The sequence below is a fragment of the Trachemys scripta genome, chromosome 13, assembly GCF_013100865.1.
Source record: "Trachemys scripta elegans isolate TJP31775 chromosome 13, CAS_Tse_1.0, whole genome shotgun sequence".
Classification (NCBI taxonomy): Eukaryota; Metazoa; Chordata; order Testudines; family Emydidae; genus Trachemys; species Trachemys scripta.
In genome coordinates, this window is record NC_048310.1 from 9,842,804 (window position 1) to 9,863,898 (window position 21,095).

Here is a 21,095-nt window from a genome sequence, read left to right on the forward strand (position 1 = left end):
CTCTCAGAAGATTCATATAGGTGGCAGGTGTTAATGGGGACAGGGGTTGCTCTATTAACTCTGTTTGCCAGAATTTATTTATTACTGCGCATGATTACAGGGGATGCCTCTTTCACTGCAGACTGCTACTGAGTTGCTGCTGCTGCCTGCTGGATGGATGGATGGATGCTGGAGAGATTATTTCTAAGCCCTTCCTCCTTCTCCCTCCCTGCTCTTTCAGGACCACACTGACAATCCCCAAGGGAAGCAGAGGACAGATGGGGAAGAGGGCAGGCTCCACCAGCTCTCCCTCAATTCATTTCACCATGACACCCCAGGAGTCGAGATAAGGAGCTGTCTCCTGAGTCTCTGATAGCCTATGAGGATGCCCTTTTGCAAAGGGACTGCTGGTCAATATATGGATATATTCCCTCCACAGGGGATAGAGTGAGAGAGAGAGGGAGAGAAGGGACTGAGATTTACTGGGTGCAATAGAGATTCTCCATGTAATCAGTATTCTTAAAATATGCCCAAGTCTCTCTGCTAATTGATACCAGAGGAGAGTCTTCAGTTTGCAGCATGTGTGCAGGGGAGCAGGATGTCTGGAAGCAGCCTGTGTCAGGGTGGTAAGTAACTTTGGGGAAGTTGCTTTGGGATTGTTGTTGTGGTGGTGGGTTGGGGAGATTAGTTGCTAATGATTGTTACTGATTAAGGGCAAAAAGGGGGTTTTGATCTTTATTGAGGAGTCTATAAATCAGCCCATAAACGGGGAGAATATTTTGCTCTCTGGGACTGTGCATACTCCAAAGTTTTCTCTGGCTGGGCAAATTTTACGTATGTTCTCTCAGTAATTTGCAATGAACAGCGGTGATTAAATAAAGCTGCTCATCATTTATATGGCACTTCCCATCTTCAAAGCACTTTACAAACACGCAGGAGAGGTTGGTAAGGAGGGAGCATAGTGAAAAGGAGAAGGAGGAATTTCAATCTGTGTATGTTTCAAGTTAAAACAATTAAGAAGAACTATGTATCCCTCTGATGATGGGTAATTGACCAGTCTAACTTTAATAACTATTAAGCAGCTTCATTTAGCTGGGACATATTTAAGTGTTTGTATTTGTTAGCACTTGCCTCCGCTATTTCTACAAAGACATGCTTGTGACAAAAATGAGCTCCAAACGGAAGAGCCTGATCTGTTCACTTTATGACTTGCAGTCATCCAGTGCTCTGCAATAATTATGAATGAGGCTTCATTTTTCTGTCTGTGTGTGTTACCAGAAAATTAATGACAGGGGATTCGCAGGCTGCAGATTTCAAAAAGAGGTGCAGTATGACTTATATATATACACACACACACACACTTTGTGAATGTCTTAGGGATGTAGCCTGTGATGCCTTTTAATTCATAATAACCTTTACTATGTTTCTTTCCTCTATCCCCATCTTTTGGGTGAAGAGTTAACCCTGCTCTGATGCCATTTCGGATGTCCCAGTGAGAACTCTCAGAAATGCCTATTGTCTCGGGAGGCAGCAACCAGGACTATAGTAACATTAGCTACGGTTCTTGTAGTTCCTTAAACCATCTGTTCCCTATCTCTGTTGACACCCCTTCTGTCAAAGGGGTCCACTATCAAAGGGCCAGGAGGATTTACCACCCTGATCAGCTCTGTACAGTTGATGTGAAGAGGGAGATCATCATAAATGTTGGAGGAATCAAATACCTGCTGCCTTGGAGCACTTTAGACGAATTCCCACTGACCCGGCTAAGCAAGCTAAAGTTTTGCAGCAGCTACGATGAAATTATTCAGCTGTGTGATGATTATGATGAAGACACCCATGAGTTCTTCTTCGACCGGAATCCCAATGCTTTTGGGATGATCGTCAGCTTTCTAGCAGCAGGGAAGCTGATGCTCTTCCGAGACATGTGTGCCTTGTCATTCCAGGAGGAGCTGAGATACTGGGGAATTGAGGAATCCAACTTGGAGAAATGCTGCTTCCGAAAACTGTTTCAAAAACTGCAGGAGCTGGCAGAGATGCACAAGGAGGAAGAGATGCAAATGAGCAAGGAGACCACATGTGTCTTGGTTGAGGAAACACAATTTGAACAATTTATGAATAAACTCAGGGATATGGTCGAAAATCCCCAGTCAGGACTCCCAGGAAAAGTCTTTGCTTGTCTCTCCATCCTCTTTGTGGCCACCACAGCTATAAGCCTTTGTGTTAGCACCATGCCGGACTTAAGAGCCGAAGAAGACAGGGTAAGTAAGTCCCCTTTTAACTAGTATTTCAACCCTCTATAAACCTACTATAGTGTTACAAGAAGCAAACCTGTCATTGTTAAACATGCATCACAAAAAGATACAAAATAATCCTCGGAGAAAATCCTCAGGAAATAATATCAAAATTTGCCAGTGTATATTGTTATTATTATAAATAGAAATAACTCCTGAAACTGACTTTGTATCAGTTTCAAAGCCATATTCAGTCACAAAGAATTAAGTAAAGTTTTGTATTGCTTGCCAGCCAGAGATATAGAAAAGGCTTTCTGAATGGAATCAAAGAATTAAGGTTCTACAACTGCTCCTGCAGTTAGCAAATACCGAGCATGCAGCATTGTAACACAGCATTCCCCCTCCCCCCCACACACACACCTCACCCACAGCTTAGGAAAGAGTTGTTAGCAAAAGTTATTTTATTTGCTGTTAGCAGTGAGTCTCATACACTCATTCATAGCAGAGTTTCATCTACCACATGCTTTATCCTACCATAGGATCACTCTAGTTATCAGCAATATTTCAAACAGACTTAGTGAAAGAAATATTTTTCCCTGGCATCTTTATTTTTAAAAATAGCAAGTTGTCTTCTGTTGTGATAACTAGAGCAACTCTGATTAGTTATTATTTTGGAAACTTGAAATCATTTTTTCCAGAATAATATTGTGTTACATTTTGTACAATGATAACACATTATGATATACAAACAAACACCACCACAGAAGTGGAGTTTCAAAGTTTGCCTTCAAAATGGACGCACAGGTTTTGTGTCTGTAGTACCCTGCATTTGGACACACACACAAATTGCAGAAACACTCTTAAAGGGTGGCTGAAATTTTAACCCATTAAGTACATATAAACCCTCTCCAAACACATCTCCTGAAATAATTCAGGGCAAATAAATCAAACTTATATCATATGTGGGAGAAACTTTCAATGTTATAAAGATCTGTCATTCTAATAAGAAAAGAGATGGAGTTGAAAATGTAATGTGATTTTAGGTATAATAACATCCAAACTACCAGTGGATTCTTCCCCATGCTGTATTCTACAAACTGATTTGGAAAATAACATGACACTTTTCAAAATACCGACACCAAGATTAAATAAAAAAAAGCCACATTCACCTTTTCCCATTGATGCCATAGATGATAAGTTTCTCATCAGTTTATTGTGCAAGGCTTAATGAAACCATTTCCACATTTATTGCACAATATGCTGTGTGCATTTTATTGTCCAAGTAGTAATACAGGAGGGCACAGAATGCAGTCACATCAAAGATATGTCATGATATTTGATGTCTTTCAATAAAGCTAAGGATGGCACAGAAGACTGGGTTTTAAAGAGATCATTTCCTGTTCGATATAACCTTGAATTTCTACTTACATTTTTATAAAAAGTTTGAATCCCTTCAGTAATATCTCTGAGTATCTAATAGGCTCCCAAAGCTATTGATTTTTGAAGTAAAAATTGTTAAGATGTTTCAGTGCCTTTTCCAAGATGCAGCTTTAAATACAGAGCATGTTTTTATGGTTTTAAGCAAATTAACATGAAGCCTTCTATGGGAAATATTGCATCCTATTAACTTTGTTCCAAAAAAGAGCATGATGCATATTTTATCTCAAATTTAAAACATAAACAAGAGAACTCTTGTCTAAATATTTTTAAAGAAAAACAAGAAACACATAATCACTGTATCAGATCTCAACGAGGTCTAATTTGCTGCATTTTTTTAAAAATTAACCCTATCTTCAGAAGGCAAGAATTTTGAGCATAGGGGTACAAATGTAGCTGGTAGTAAGATGTAGTAGCCTCATTGCAGCCAGAGTGTTCTATAAAATAGAGCTGTGTTAATTAGCATAGGTTTTTTTTATATATATAGTCAGGTTTTTAATGTGTTTACTTTAAAAAGTTGGGATTAAGACATTAATAATATAGAATCATAGAATTCTATCTATTCATAGATGCTGCAGTATTTGAGAAAGAGTCTGCATGGAAGTGGGAGTAATGGGGTGAAGTTGAGCAAAGGATAAAGTTAGGGCTGCTCTACGCTGGGAACTTACATTGGCAGAACTATGTCTTGTAGGGGTTTGAAAAATCCACACCCTGAAAGATTTAGCTATACCAACATAATCCACAATGTAAACAGCGCTAGGTCTTCTCATCAACCTCGCTACAGCCTCTCGGAGAGGTGGATTAACTACTCTGATGGGAGAACGCCTCCTGTCAGTGTAAATAGTGTCTACATTCAAGCACTACAGCATTTCACGTGTAGACAAGCCCTCTGTCTCAATAGCAGAATCTATTAGACTGTGAAATAGCATGGACCATGGACAAAGTAATAAAAATCCCATTGTTTGATTCAATTTAAACCAAGATTGGCAAAGCACCTGCGAATATATAGTGGTGAATTGGCCTGGCTTGTGGAGGGATAGACTTCATGATCTAATAAGTATTTTCCCTCTGTCATTTCTATGAGGCTGTGAACTGACCCTATTATGCCTAAAGTGCTGCAACACCGAAGGTCTCCTTTCTGGGGGACAGTGTCTTAGCTAGAGCTTGGCAAGTAACCCATAGCAAGTAATATATTCAAAAAATGTAGCTTCTTGGTTGTCACTGTGACTCATCCACCCACAAACGACAATTTTCTTGAATGTATTTGTTATGCAAAAATATTCCCCGCGTGACTTCGGTAAAGGATGCCTAGCCTGGGACATGTTCACCAGCAGCTTCAGATGAGCATTCAGAATGTGAAATTCTTGCTGCTTGGACTAGACACAAAGGTCATGTGATTTGCTTCTATCCACTGACTACATGAGTGCAGCTCTTTGAATCAGGTTTCCGGTGTTAACCAGTAGCAACATTCAGATCCAGATCTGAATTCAGAACAGTCCAAAGTTGAGGGCTGTTCAGTTCTGGGGTTTGGGCTTGGATCCACCTCAGACTGGAGCTTTGCTGAAAGATATTGTAAGGGTCAATTCCCCCACGTCACTAACCCAGGAAGGAGGGTGTATTGCTTCCAAGATATCAGTAAGAAAGATTTTACCTCTGTTGCCACATGTACCTCTCCGGGCTCCGTTCAGCATCCCAGCCATACTCCATAGTGTCAGAACTGGCTGCTCTCCAGTGCCTGAGGAAGGAAGAAAGCAAAAAGACAAGGGAGAATAATACAAGGTGAGCTCGACTTCAGTCGGCGGGTTTGGCTGTCTCGACACTGCATGCTCTGTGGTAACATTCCCTTCTCGCTTTAGCTAAGTATCCCAGGAAAGGGCTGCCTGGACAAGCAGAAGAAGAGCAAACAGAACAACTTGCCACCAAAGGGAAAGCGAAAACTCGGGCTCTGCTGAGAGATGTGGCACTCGGCCAAGTAACAAGCATCTGCATCAGGGAAGCCCAGTTGCCATAGTAACAGGAGAGAGGGAAGGAAGGAAGGTGGCCATTTCTCCAGAAATGGTAGCAACAGGGGGAAGCGGGGAGGACTGTCGTAAAGGCACAGATCCCACTTAAAGGCAAATGAGGAAGAGAAAATTATGAGTCTGTGTTTCCTGTAACCTGCTTCTGAGGCATGGCCAAAATGAAGACCCCGATTCATTCTGTATTAGGGCTTGCCCACAAGAACAAGGAATGCCATGTAAATTCCCATGGGTATTTCAAGCAATACTTAGACACCCAATTATAGGCACCTTGGAAATATTAAAGACACCGAGAGAAGGATATATAATTTGTATATACTTTATGTAACCCACTGGTTAGTAAAAAGCAACAGAGGGTCCTGTGGCATCTTTAAGACTAACAGAAGTATTGGGAGCATAAGCTTTCATGGGTAGGAACCTCACTTCTTGCATCTGAAGAAGTGAGGTTCTTACCCACGAAAGCTTATGCTCCCAGTACTTCTGTTAGTCTTAAAGGTGCCACAGGACCCTCTGTTGCTTTTTACAGATTCAGACTAACACGGCTACCCCTCTGATACTTGCCACTGGTTAGTGTTATGAGTCCCCCAGTGTACCCAGACCACAAAGGATATGAGTCTTTTACAGCCCCCAGCTACAGAGAACTGGACCTTTAGCTTAAGAAGTAGAGACACAAGCTTATTGTTCTAGAGTCTAGACTCAAGGTTCCTGGCTTAATCCATGGTTTATTGGGCAAGATGGCAGCTGTCACAATTGGTCTTAATTTATCATCAGAAGAAAGAGTATAAAATGGGCCAATGACAAATTAGATCGTTTGTGCAAACAGTTAATACAAGTGCACATGCAGTTATGGAAAAGGCTCTCCCAGGCATGCAAATATGTGTATGTTTATATGCATTTTGATCATGAAGGCTTCTGGAAAATTGTCCCATAATGTCATCTATGAGTGTATAAAATGAAATAATCCCAACAACAGAGGTGCACAGGTGTAGATGTGGCACTTCCTTACGAGAGTTGGGAAGAGAGAGAATCGCGCTGCAGATAAGTAGAAGATGTAGAGCAGGCAGATACGAGCCATACAATCCAGATTCAGAATTTCTCAAGTGAGCAGTGGGTGTTCAGATAAAGGGGGTTAGCTCAATCCATTACAGACAGGTAACGGGTTCCGCTCCAGGGTTACAATTCAGACCCAAAGACCTGAGAGCCAGAAAAGTCACCAAAATGGTCATTGCACAGCTTTCAGCAGGCTGCGGAGATAAAGAGTGTAGATAATCCAAAGATAAAGGAGGTGACCAGAATGGAATCCAACCACCATAGAAATGCTTGATTAGGGAAAGGATCTGCTTTGAACTGGACACCAGTGGAAGTTTCTTTTGAAGAGTTGGGGGAGATTTTTTACTGAACCCTTAAAATGGGTGTCAGCTTGTGGGATGACTAAGCAGAAAAGATGCAGCAAAGCCTTTTCCTCAGAAAATAAAACGAAAGTTAACAAAAGCAGGCAATACAGCCCCCAGGCATGGGCTCCATCCTAGTCCTATGGCCCTTGATGTGGAGTCCAAGCTTACTCCAAGGTAATCTGCTTTTTCCCAAGTTGTGCAGCATAAAGGCCCCCAAGCCAAAGGGCAAATAAAAAGAGCCTCCAAACCATTATTTGGTAAAATCTAATGATTTCGAAACCTACCATGTATTTTGGGGCCGTGGCTCGTGATATTTGAATGCTGTATGAATCATACTGAAAATGTCCTAGTTGCCCTGGACTCCAGAGGAAACAACAGAGAAAAAAAACATCTTGAGCAGTTGAAGGATTTTTACCACACAGGTGAAAAGACAATTTATTGACCTTATTGGGAAGGGAAACAAGAAAATCGAAGACAACCTATTTGTACTGCCAGGGTTAATAACTCCACTACTCAGTCTCCTGCCTATAAAAGCACTGCACCTTCTTACACTGAAATAGTCCAGGCTCCTCAGGTCAGTAATACAGGTCCCATATTCAGGAGGAACAATTATTAGTTTGCCTCACACTAGTCCAGTCTTTGCTATTTCCCAACAGCTTTAGAATAGTCCCTTGGCTTCTCACTCGACTCTGGGGGGATCACACAGCTGCTATTAGTACCCAATCAGTTCAAATTCTGTATGCTATCACATGCATTCGATTTGGATAGACATGCTTTCTAGGGGATCCTTTTTGTGTTTTTGAAGTTTGCAGCTACCTACAGTAGGACCAAATCCAGTTCACTTTACTCGCACAAGTTGTCTGAGTGATTTCAACAGGAATAACTGTGTAATGGCTACCTCCTTTGGGTGACAGGCATCTCCTCTTGGGTGCTAGACCTTTCCAAAAACAGAGACAGTCAATAGTAGCCAGCAGAAACTCTAATTTTATGACGATAATGCCTCTGTGTAACAAGCCCCCTTAATCTTACACCTGTGAAATTCCTTCTCCAGTATGATATATTGTTTTGGTAAGTTCTCAGTCCATTGATTTCAATGAAGTTAACTCCAGATTTAGCCTGGTGTACCTGAGATCAGAATCTGGCCGTTCATCACTAAAGAGATTTTACAGTTCTATCTCAGGCACGCTAAAGATATTGCTTAGACTATGGATGGATTATGAAATTGTGCATGGAATGTTAATGGCCTCTTTAAGCAGTATTATTTTAAATTACAGTATTATCTGGAAGTCTCGACCATGTTTAGTGGTCCCATTGTTCTGTGCACTGCACAAACATATAATAAGAGACAACCACTGCCCTGAAGAACTGACAATCTAAGTAGACAAGAGGTAGGAGGAGAAATGGTGGGGAGAAAGTGTCTTGTCCAAGGTCAAACACAAATCACCTGAGTCCCCTCCAGGCCTTGATCCACTTGACCATGCTGCTTCTCACGTTTAAAAAGTGAGTTCCACTAAGCTTGCTCCTTGAAATACAATAATTCCTGCATAGCTACCGCCCCTCCTTCATGTTCTGGGCCCAGAAACAGAAGGGCCAACCTTCAGCTGGTGTAAATCAGCATCACTCCTTCAAGTCATGATCTTTCTTAGGTACTTATATGCCCCCCCAATCACCATAGTATCTGAGCACTGCAAACTTTTTACATATTTATCCTTCTACTCTGCAAGCTATGGGCAGTGCTATCATAGGTCCATTGAACAGCTGGGGGGACTCAGTGTGTCTAGGCATAAGTGACTTGCCCAAAGTTACGCAGGAAGTCTGTAGCAAAGAAGGGGATTGGATGAGAGTCTCTCAAGACCTATGCTTGTGTCCTAACCACTGAACCATCCTTCGTCTGTTACTGAGTGAGTCCTACATTAGTGAGCACTATGCCTGAAAGTAACACTCAGGACTCAAGATTATAAATTAGTTAATGTAACATAATAAAGATCATGAATACAATAATATAGAAACAAAATAATATAATAAAGATTATAAATTAATTAATATAAAATAATAAAGTATTCCTTTCCAATTTTAATGTTTTATTCCCAATAAAAGGCACAGCATACTGTGTACAGGTGTAAACATAATATCTCAATTCATTTGCTAATGCCCATGTTACTACAAACCCAATATTAACACTATTATTATTTATTATCTATATTACCTCAGTGCATTGGAGCCCTGCTAAAGGATCCGAAACCTGTACTAGTTTTAACAGTAGTTTTCAGATGTCCATTTTTTTTTTCAAGCTGAGTTGGGTGGGAAATCACTGTGTGATTAGAGTACACAATGTTTTTAACAGCTAGTGGTCCTGCAAATCAGATTATAGTCTTTCTTTCCACAGGCAGTCAACCTTTTCATTTCACCGCATCAGCTCTGTAACCATAAATTCAAGTGCCTGAGTGATCCATAACAGGGAGTTTTCAAGTTCTCCCAGTGTCTCGTTTGATTTAATGGAGCGTAGTTAAATTATTCAAATAACAGCAGCAATGCAGGCATGGTGACTCAGCAGTACCTGCGGCAGTGCAGTCAGATTCCTGCTGCTCCAGATCGGAAACAGAATCAGAATGGTACACATGCTGAATTTCCAAATTCTGATTTTCCAGTCAAAAGGTCTCAGTTCTCCCCTGTATCTGAGCTCTGCTTAGTGCATGGAGAAGGGAGGGGGGGGGGGGATGGCTTGATTCTGCAATGGCCCAATCCTGGCATGAACTAAAGCAATTTAGGGGCTGCTATAATATATGCCATTAATGTATGTTCCCACTGAAGGATTGGCAGAGCAGGCCACAGTCCTGGTCCATCTCTTCCCACACACAACACACCTCCTTCCTCTGACATGTCCCCTACACGCAGGTTGCTGGAACACCTGGTGCAGGAGTTGATTTTTCCAGCTTTACCCTACTGGAGAAGTTCCACTCCACCTGGGGAATACTCTGCTGTCAAGTTATGGCCAGAATCCAGCCCTTTGTGCTGTCTGAGAGGGCACAGGGGTTGGACGGTGATGCTGAATCTGGCCCAAGAAGCAAGTTGCCTGGGGAAATGAGGTGGCAAGTTCCTATTGTTGCTTACGAGAGTTATATTTCTAAATCCTCTAAATACAGGCCTGAATCATTTCCATCTGAGTGGACCACAGTGCTGTGCAAATGAAAACAAGAGCAACCCTGCTAGGATAATGATCTATCTGTGCAAGGAGGCGGAAGGCTGGTTCTATTCTACTATAACTCTAATAGCCTATAGCAACAATGCCGTCTGCTCCCATCTGTCGGTGTGTTAGTGGACACTGACCTCAATCCATGTAATTGCGTGTAAGGTTGAAGGGAGGAAATGGGCAGTAATAGGCCACATTTGAATCTGCCAAACAAAATCTGCATGTGCCAAGATAAGTTTAGCAGATGTTTGAGTTGTGACCTTGCTTCACCACACTGCAGTGCTGTGTTGATCAGTTGCCGGGGACCATATTCTAGCAACCCATGTTAAGAGCACATGCTGCAAAGCAAAGCCAACCATTTTCTAATACACTCATCCAGGCAGACCCCCATATGCTTCAGTACAAGTTTGAATTTGGGCTACTATAAACAGTCAAACACAGACTCTTCTGGGTTCACCCACCACTGATTTTGTGCTATTTCAAAGCACATGTGGTTGGATTATGGTATCCTGCAGGATACTAATGAATCTTGTCCCTACAGCATTTCACAAAATGCAAGGCCCTATAACTCTGTGGAATACTAATAACCGTATTAACCGAGGAGGGACCAGTCTGATACCTATATCATCTGTGTAGGTGGTGAGAGTTATGGAGATGTCCTTTCTCCTAGAACTGGAAGGTCATCAAGTCCAGCCCCCTGCCTTCACTAGCAGGACCAAGTACTGATTTTGCCCCAGATCCCTAAGTGGCCCCCTCAAGGATTGAACTCACAACCCTGGATTTAGCAGGCTAAAGCTCAAACCACTGAGCTATCTCTCCCAAGTCCTGCCTCTACCACTGACCGTATCCCTGTCTGTAAAACCTGGAATAACAATATCTACCTCACTGGGTGTTCCGATTAATTCATTCTTTGTAAAGCACTTGAGGCTCCTTGGATTCTAAAATGATAATATTGTAAATCTTCTTTGTAGGTACAATACAGGTCACAGTTTCAAAGCCTTGATTAAGCTATTTGTATACATTCTGTTATGCAGGATTTGAATCTCCAATATATGGCTTGGGAAAAGGGTCACCGAGGACCATATTCTAGCAGCTCATGTTAAGAGCACATGCTCTTTCCACCGGAATGTCCGGTTGAAAAGGGAACCTGGCAGTGTCAGGTCAGCACAATAAAAATGCGGTTATCTGCAGTAACTGGCCTCTGTCACCAGGGGACGGGAAAAGCAGCAGTTGCTGCTGGAGCCTGGAGGAGCACTTAGCAATGGCTCTAGTGGAGAGAGATATTAGTGACTCCCCCGTCCTGCCCCGAGCACGGCTTTCCCTCCCCCGCCCTGCTCCACTCACCCCTCCTCCTCCTGGAACGCACCTCTCCCTGTCCCTTCCTGCCCCACTCACCTAGAACCCTGCTCAGCTGGCAGAGGGAGGGTAGTGGAGAGAGCAACGAGTGACTGTGGGGTAGGGGAGAGGCAAGAGGAGCGGGGGCAGGGCCTCAGGGAAATAGGTGGAGCAGGGGACAGGGGAGGTTCTGGCGCTCAGTGTCCGGTTTTCACAAATGAGAAAGTTGGCCACCCTCCTTGGAAAATTCTGTAGTGGGTGGATGGGCTATTGAAATAACCCACACACCAGCATATGCTACCATAATACTCTACAAGTAATAGTATATCCTGGCCCATGTGATATCTGAAAATATACGCCTGGTCAGGTGTTCATTGCTTAAACCACCTAAAAACACTATCCTCAACATGATCTAGGCTGATGGGATAACAGAAGAAGGAGGGAGGGAGGAAAATAATAGAGATTTGCTCTTCTTGTACTTCAGAAAATCAGAAATTAGTCTTATTTATTTTGTCTTGCAAGTGGCTCATTTCACCCCACTTCATTAAGCATAAAAACGATTAGTGATTACCAGGATCTCTTCTGTAAATCTGCCTCTGGTTTGAGGCCCTTCACTCAGCTGAAGTCCATTGTCAATATTCATTTTCTATCCTTGCCTGGTATAGTCTTCTTAGGTTTGCTGACTTGGTGGTGCACTCTATGTCCCTTTGAACAGACAAGGTGAATTGTAACTACAGTTGCAGTAAAACCACTCACCAGAGTAGCAAAGTTTTCCTAAAGCAATTCAACTCTAAACACTATTCCCTCACAGAAAAACCTGACTGCACTGATTAAGTTTTTATATGGCATGAATATCATTAAAAGGCAGAATATCACACCACTGATGCAACACAAACTGCTCCAAGCTCGTTACTAAAAAGAAGACCGGTGTTCAAAATTAGATCAGTGTATGTCACACTAAAGAGGTCACGTGTCCGAAGGCCAGACGAGCATGGAATAGTAAGAGAAGAGAACTTGTGCAAGTGAATATAAAAATACTGTCAGCAACCCTTCTAACTAATTAAAGTCTCAGTAAAGAAAAAGAAACATAGACAAAGAGATCATCATAGGACTTTTAGAGACCAGCAGGAGTTCTTAGCGCTTCTCCTCCAACTTAAAGTATCCAAGACTAAGGGAAAAAAGTAATATAGTAATAGATTGTCATACACCTTGCCAGTCCTTCTCTTGTATAACATCATGCAGCTCTTTCCCTATGGTGGAAGGTCATAATAAAATTGAAGAAGTATCCAATCAAGCTTTATAGACATGGGAAAAATTCAGCCATTTATGTAATGTACTTGGATGTTCAGAAAGGCTTTGACCAGGTCCCTCACCAAAGGCTTTTAAGAAAACTAAGCTGCCATGGGAAAGAGGGAAGTTCCTCTCATGGATCTGTAACTGGCGAGAGGTGAATAGCGGGGTCTCTCCAGGCTCTGTACTGGGACCCGTGCTGTACAACATATTCATAAATGATCTGGAAAAGGGGATGAACAGTGAGGTGGCAAAATTTGCAGATGAAACAAAATTACTCAGCGGAGTTGAGTCCAAAGCTGACTGCGAAGCGCTACAAAGGAATCTCTCTAAACTGGATAACAAAATGGCAGATGGAATTTGATGTTCCTAAGTGCAAAGTTGTGCACACTGGAAAAATAATCCCAACTATACATACATAATTATGGGGTCTAAATTAGTTGTTATTACTCAAGAAAGAGATTTTATAGTCATCATGGATTGTTCTCTGAAAATATCTGCTCAATGTGCAGTAGCAGTTAAAAAAGTTAACAAAATGTTAGAAACCATGAGGAAAAGAATAGATAATAAAACAGAAAATATCATAATGCCACTGTATACATTCATGGTACACCCACACCATGAATACTGCATGCAGTTCTGGCTGCCCCATCTGAAAAAAGATATATTAGAAAAGGTGCAGATAAAGGCAACAAAATGATTAGGGGTATAGAAATGCTTCCATACAAGCAGAGATTAAAAGACTGGAAATGGTTAAGACAACTAAGGGGGATACAATAGAAGTCTATAAAACCATGAATGGTGTGGAGAAAGTGAATAAGGAAGTATTACCCCTTCACATAACAAAAGAACCAAGGGTCACCCAATGAAATTAATAGGCAGCAACTTTAAAACAAACAAAAGGGAGTACTTCTTCACACAACACACAGTCAACCTGTAGAACTCATTGCCAGGGGATGTTGTGAAGGACAAAAGTATAACGGGGTTCAAAAAAAGAATGAGATAAGTTCATGGAAGATAGGTCCATCAATGATTATTAGCCAAGATGGCCAGGGATGCAACCGAGTGTCTCTAAACCTCCATCTGCCAGAATCGGGACTCCGGCAACAGCGGATAGATCACCTGTTTTGTTCATTCCCTCTCAACAATCTGGCACTGGTGACTGTCGGACGACGGAATACTGGGCTAGATGGACCATTGGGTTGACCCAGTATGGCTGTTCTTGTGTTCTTAAGAAAAGTTCTGAATAAAAATGTAGGCCGATGGATAAAATCCACCAGCCAGGAAAGAAAAATACTGCTCTCACTAGCAGCAGAATTTCAGTCTCTTTTCTCAGGACACTCAACTACTCAGAACAGGGGGCCCCAATTGCTAAAGACCTTTCCAGTTTCTCAACTCTTTTGCCATCACCACTTTCTCCTCACCTTCCTCGCCCCACCCCGAACACCCATGTGACAGGCAAGGGTCTGAGTTAACCCTTTAGGTACTGGGCTTGTGAAACATCTTTCTACCTTGTCACAAAACAAAGAAATTGGAGGCCATGATAAATAATGTAACAAGTGAAATCCTCTATTCGTTAACATAAAGAAACTCTGCAAGGAATGACTATTTCATGTGGAATTAGGAAGCTGCTCCTCCACACATTATACACACACACTCTGCTGCACAAATTCTTGTCATCTGGTCAGACCAGTGGCTGATTTAGTCCAGTAGCCCATCGCCAACCAGACCAGTACTTGATGCTTCAGAGGAATGTGTAAGAAGGCCTGCAGTGGGCAGTTATGGAATAACCTGCCCATAGAAAAAAATTCTTCTTAGTCCCCATTAGTTAGAGTTTGGTTTGTGCTCTGAAGCAGGAGAGTTTATAACACTTCCAAGACTCCTGTTTATTATTTTAGTATTTTCTATTAGAACTCTGTCTCTCCTTATTTATGGGAATGTTCATTAACTGTACATATTGGAAGTATATTTTTTAACTTTCTTTCAACAGTGCCCTACAAAGCACTGGGGAAACTAGGAATTTATCATTTCCCTTGTCCCGTGCTACCAGACAACTGACATTTTACTTAATCTACACTACAGGAGACTCATATCTGTGCACATTTTATCATTTCATAGTGCAGGACCATTGGGATGTGCCATTTTCCATGCAGTCTGGGTAACACTCATAAGCAGAATATGAGATGCTTTGAGAAATTGGCTTTGATACTTAATTCCTACTTTTTCCCTCTGACATTTGCTACTTTAGAGTTAGTCTTGTTCTAACGAGAAGCTCAGGAATAGGACTGTCACCTACTGAACACTAGAAAGATTGATGGTAGGGAGGAATATTATATACAAAACATAATATATATATTGGCTAATATATAAAAAAATCCTAATATATAAAACACACATATGGAGTCCCTGGGTGAAATTATTTTCCCATTGAAGTCAATGGGAGTGTTTTTATTGACTTCAATAGGTCCAGGGTTTCATCCTGTGTTTCTAGATAGCCAACTAGACCGATTTTATTTTCAGGAAGCATATAATGTGTATGTATTTTAATATTTTTGAGCATTTGCTTAGAGCAGGGGTTGGCAACGTTCGGCACGCGGCTAGCCAGGGTAAGAACCCTGGTGGGCTGGGCCAGTTTTATTTACCTGCTGACGCGGCAGGTTCGGCCGATCGTGGCCCCCACTGGCCGCGGTTCGCCGTCCCGGGCCAACGGGGGCGGTGAGAAGCCGCGGCCAGCACATCCCTCGCCCGCGCCGATTCCCGCCGCCCCCATTGGCCCGGGACGGCGAACCGCTGCCAATGGGGGCCGAACCTGCCGCATCAGCAGGTAAATAAAACTGGCCCAGCCCACCAGGGTGCTTACCCTGGCTAGCCGCGTGCCAAACGTTGCCGACCCCTGGCTTAGAGATTGTTTTTTTTTGCAGATATACTATATAAATTGGCTGAATAAGTAAACAATAAATCTTTTATTTCAATAGACTGTTTGAAGCAGGGAAAGGAGTGCTTCCATCACAGTGATGGGGACTGTGGAATTATTATTATTTTATATATTATTTGTCTATTTTTTTTGTTCTGCTCAAGAGAAAGTTTTATGTCAGATAAGTCTCAGATAAGTAGTGGCAGAAATAAAAAAAAGCAGAGTAAGATTTCCTAGTATGTCCAAGTAGAAGGCTATTTCCCATTGGAATTGGTAACAGTGCATTTGGGAAGATGATCATTCAGCTTTCAAAGGAAGGAAGCAGATGTAAGTTATCTACCTCTGGTGGGCTGGAGTGGTGGGAGGGAGAGGTGTGAGTGAAATAAACTAATCAGTTCTGAAGAAATTGTACCTGAAAATTTCACGTCTCAATTTTGGAGACAGCTTAGACCATTTTGTTTTATGGCTAAAATTCTTGGCAAAAAGACTCCTTTTCCTGTGGTTTCTTGGTAGAGGAGACTCATGAAGGCTGGGGGGCCTGAGATGTGGGATCTCAAAACAAGCACCCTGCTTGAAGGCTTTATTGTATCTTAGGTAATATTCCTCCATTTGGCACATAAGCCCAAATGTACAAAGCTAAATGAAGTAGCTGATGTACTTGTAATTCAGCCCAGTTAGCAAAAATTTTAAATCACGCCTGAAAATAATGAATAATTCACAAGTCATTGGAGTGACCACAGGCAGACAAAGTACAGGCTGTGCTGAAAGAATAATTTCCATCTTGGAAAAAGAGAACTCTGCACACTGTGACTGCTGATTATAAGCAATTACTTCAAGCTAAGTCAGCAAACTCTCCAAACATAATGCGCAGCCCATTGAAGTCCATGGCACTGACTTCAATGAGGCTAAAATCTGATCCTCTATGAATAAAACAAAGAGTGCAGATTCCTCATTAGCTTCTGAGGTGCTTGCTTTCAAGACTAAATCTTGAAGCTAGAGATAAACCCCAAACTGCTTATTCTAGAGCCAAGCATCAGGACACCTCCTTCAAGGGCAATCTCAGAGCAGGCAGCTCAGGGGAGGAAAGTTCTGTGATCTTATTCTCACTAAGTTTCCTCCAAACTCATACCACATGGTGAGCTCCTAAGCTTGGAATCACTGTCCCACTCTGGCCAGACTGTGTCCCTAAAGCACAGTCTCACATGCTACACCTCCCCTGAGAGTGCTCTGGGATTGGGCTCAGTGCCTCTTCTTTCTCACTGGCCCACAGAAGAAGCATGCCCACCGTGCTCGCATTAGACAGGTACAGCTCATGATCCCCTCTGCAGATGGTCCTCCTACCTCTCCCTGATCTTTTAGAGGTGTTACCAGGGAGCTATGTTTGAGCACAGAGCATGCAATTGTGGCTGGCCCTTGTGCAGCAGGTGCAAAGGAAAATAAGACTCTTTGGACTTTCTCCAGGCCTTTCTGCACCCACAAAAGGGCAGCCACAATCTAGCCCCAAGCAGCAGATATTTCAGTCTCATTTTCAAGCCTCTTAACAACATTAGCTGAAATTATTGCTCCCCAGCATTCCCTCGCTGCTCCCCTGGGTCCGTAATTACAGCCTCCCTGGCAATCTAATTAGTGTAATCCCAGCATGAAATTTCAACTGATGGTGACAACAGTATTTTACTAACCCATTACTCCTGTTCTCATATAGGAAACCATCCTGGATTTATGGGGAAAGAATAGAATTCTGATGCCCCCAAGGACTGCACAGCTAATGCATTTGAGATGCCTTCATTTTGAATATCTATTCGGCGAGGGAAAATGTATGGGCACTGCTTCAAAAACCATTGCTGACTTCAGTGGGCTTTGGATCAGGCCTATAATGCATCAAAGCATGTGTTCCTTAACAGTTACAGCATCCTGGTGTGGAAATATTATGCAATTGCCTACATCTTTTGAGTCTTTGTCACAATAGTGGTTTTCCAGAGGTTTATTCACAATATTTAAAAGAACATTTCAGTTTTAGTCAAACATCAAGAGCAGCTTTCATATTAATTTACTATCCCAAGGTGTAGGATTTTAATGTGTTAATCTATGGGCCAGGTGGGCCATATTTTAAGGCAAGAGCAAATGAGGGGTACTATGGAGCATTCAAGAGAGAGAGAGAGTAATATGAACCCAGATCCTCAAAGATATTTAGGCACCTAACTCCCATGGAAATATCTTTGAGGGTCTGAGTAACGCTGATTATTGTCCAGTTTAGTGTCAATTTGCTATGGCCCAGAGAATTCTTTCTAAATATCTTTGAGGCACAGATGCACTGTATCCAATGTGAGCACTGGATGGTTTTCTGATCATCTGGACATTGTCAGCAGACCCAGTGTTTGGCTCTCTTATCACTTAGGTGAAGTGCCCAATGTAGTTTCTCATGTACGTGATGTTTTCTAAAGTTTATCCAATTCCTAAGTGACTGAGGAGACTGGGGAGGCAAGTTGTGTTTGACTCTTGCCTTCAGGTTGAACAAGTCATGGAAAGTAACATTTTTAGGCTCAGCCTGGGACAAGGGAAATAGTGAATCCATCACGGCTCAGGGCAGCTGATGTTTGTATAACTGTCTTGATGTAGTGGCTCAGAACGTAGCACTGGTATCATGTGACCTCAACCCTACAACAGAAATCTCCATTGGTATGTTGCACCTGCTGGATGATTGTTTTTTTATTTAATCTTCCTTTTGATTTTAATGTTTATAGCATACTTGCGTAGTCTGAAAGAAAAGATGTGGTTTATATTAGGGCAAAACTAGGGGCAAGGTCTAAAAAATGATGTAGTAGGTCTTCTCCATCTCTGAGCTATTTCCCTTCATTACATCAAACTACCTAGTATCTGTGCAGTCACCACACTTTGTATAGTACTTTACACACAGAGCAGAAAGAGAATCAGAACATCCATAAAATAATCCCTCACTTAGGGTTACATTTACTTCTGTGCAGACTTATGCACCATTTAAGTCTCAATTAATTTCTATTTTCAGGGCTTAAATGGGACTTAAATAGTCCATATGCCTTGTGCTGGGCCTTTGCACAAAGATGAATTTCATCCATTCAGACTCATAAGAGTAATAAAATTAAAATAACAACAGTTCACTCGAGTAGCTTTTTAACAGGATGTAACATGGCTGCTATAGAAGTAGCTATTTGCTGGGTTTGTTTTCCCGCAATACCAGTACACCCACGAAGATGCACATTTCTGCTCCTTTAATGATTTCTGATATCAGTTCAGAGATTGCTCATTTATTTGACCTTCTGTTTGTTTTGCGCCAGGGTGAATGTTCTCAGAAGTGCTATTACATCTTTGTCATCGAGACCATCTGCGTGGCTTGGTTCTCGCTGGAGCTCTGCCTCCGATTTATTCAGGCGAAGAGCAAGTGTCACTTCTTCAGAGGCCCCCTAAATATCATTGATTTCTTGGCTATTTCACCCTATTATGTTTCCCTCATAGTGGTAGATGACGAGCCAAGTGAGGAAGACGAGAGGCCGAGCAGCAACTCATATTTGGAGAAGATCGGACTGGTGCTACGAGTTTTACGTGCCTTGAGGATCTTGTATGTAATGCGCCTTGCCAGGCACTCATTAGGCCTGCAGACTTTAGGGCTCACGGTTCGAAGGTGCACCCGAGAATTTGGCCTGCTTTTGCTCTTCTTGTGTGTAGCTGTCACCCTGTTTTCTCCCCTGGTCTACCTGGCTGAGAATGAATCTGGGAAGGTCCTTGAATTTACAAGCATTCCTGCCTCATACTGGTGGGCTATCATCTCAATGACCACTGTGGGATATGGAGATATGGTACCAAGAAGTGTCTCCGGCCAGATGGTGGCGCTAAGTAGCATCCTCAGTGGGATTCTAATTATGGCTTTCCCAGCAACCTCGATATTCCACACTTTCTCTCATTCCTATTCAGAGTTGAGAAAACAACATGAAAGATTACAGTCCCGGCTAAACAGGATAAAAAACACCAATCACTCCGGTGAAATGGATACCTTCAATGAGACAGACAGCTTGATTTCAGAGGCGCCAATGTCACCGATTAAGTACATTTACACAGGAAACTAAGGCTTGCTGCAAAATATGTCTGAGTACTTGAATAAAGCAAAGCAACAGCCTGGGTGACTTACCATGTGCAATGCAATTGCTGAAATGGGTGTAATAAATTGACCAAGCCAAATGGAGTCTTACAATACAGCACTATGGACTTAGTCTTTCATCACTTTGACTAAGGAAGTCAAAGATCAGGGGTTATTCAACAACAGATATTTATTATATTAAGCACTACTTTTCTCTTCTTATTGATAAAACTAGTGATAAAGTCCAACTTTGTCTATATCGTATGGATATCCTGCTGAATCCCTAACACTGAATGAGTAGCAAGCAGAATTTTGCTGGCCTAAATAACAATTGTTCTTTTGTTTGCCTTTGAATTTCCAATGTTCTTTGCAATTAACACCTGGCGCTAAGCATTAGAATGGATTCTTGTAGGGCTACACATTATTGCCCTTTTTACAATGCTCGTCAACTGGCATGTAGAAGAGTCCTTGATATCAATACATATCTATATCCAAAGGCACCAACAAGCTTAAATAAAAGTTTTTAAAGCTTGTTCTGCAGTTATATGATCTATGTATAAGTAAAGAATTGCACTGCTACTGTAAATGACTTACATAATCCCATAAAAGACTTTGCTTAAAATGAAATTTCAATCTGCCATCTGTAAACATTTCACACTAGATACAAAGAGTTTTCAGACTTTTTTCTTACATATACTCGACTCAGATAATGACGAAAGAATAAAAGAAGCTTAGTGACGAAAAGAGAGGCATCAATGTAATCCTGTTTATGGGAGTGTGATGGTGTGTCACCATGTAAGAAAAGTTACAAATAAATCCAGCCGACGTGATAGCACTCTCTAAATAGTCAAAGGGCATAAATATCGAACAGTGGAATGAATTATTTAGGGTGGGACAATGGGTGTAGTTAGGAATGAGGGGATTAAACAGGAAACGGTTTGGTTGAATATCAGGAAACATTTCCAGAAAGGTATTTGGTTTAGTTTCCTACAGAAAATCGTGGACACATCACTTGGGACATTTAGATCCGGACAGGGCCAGAGCAAGGAGGTTTCGCGCCCTAGGCGAAACTTCCACCTTGCACCCTCCCCCCGCCCCAAGTCCTGCGGCAGCTCCCCACCCCTGCCCTGAGGTGCCCGCCCCCGCGGCAGCTCTCTCCCCCCCTTCGCCCTGAGGCGCCCCCTCTGCGGCAGCTCTCC

At 42.1% G+C, this 21,095-nt stretch overlaps 1 protein-coding gene across 1 annotated transcript; it reads left to right on the plus strand.

The window, feature by feature from the left end:
* Nucleotides 1-1,448: 1,448 nt before the first annotated feature.
* On the plus strand, nt 1,449-20,488 carry KCNG4 (potassium voltage-gated channel modifier subfamily G member 4). The gene is made up of 2 exons (XM_034788100.1): nt 1,449-2,237; nt 19,100-20,488. Exons 1-2 carry the CDS (start codon nt 1,488-1,490, stop codon nt 19,883-19,885), a joined length of 1,536 nt encoding a protein of 511 aa, XP_034643991.1. The 5' UTR covers nt 1,449-1,487; the 3' UTR covers nt 19,886-20,488.
* The last annotated feature ends 607 nt before the right edge of the window (nt 20,489-21,095 follow it).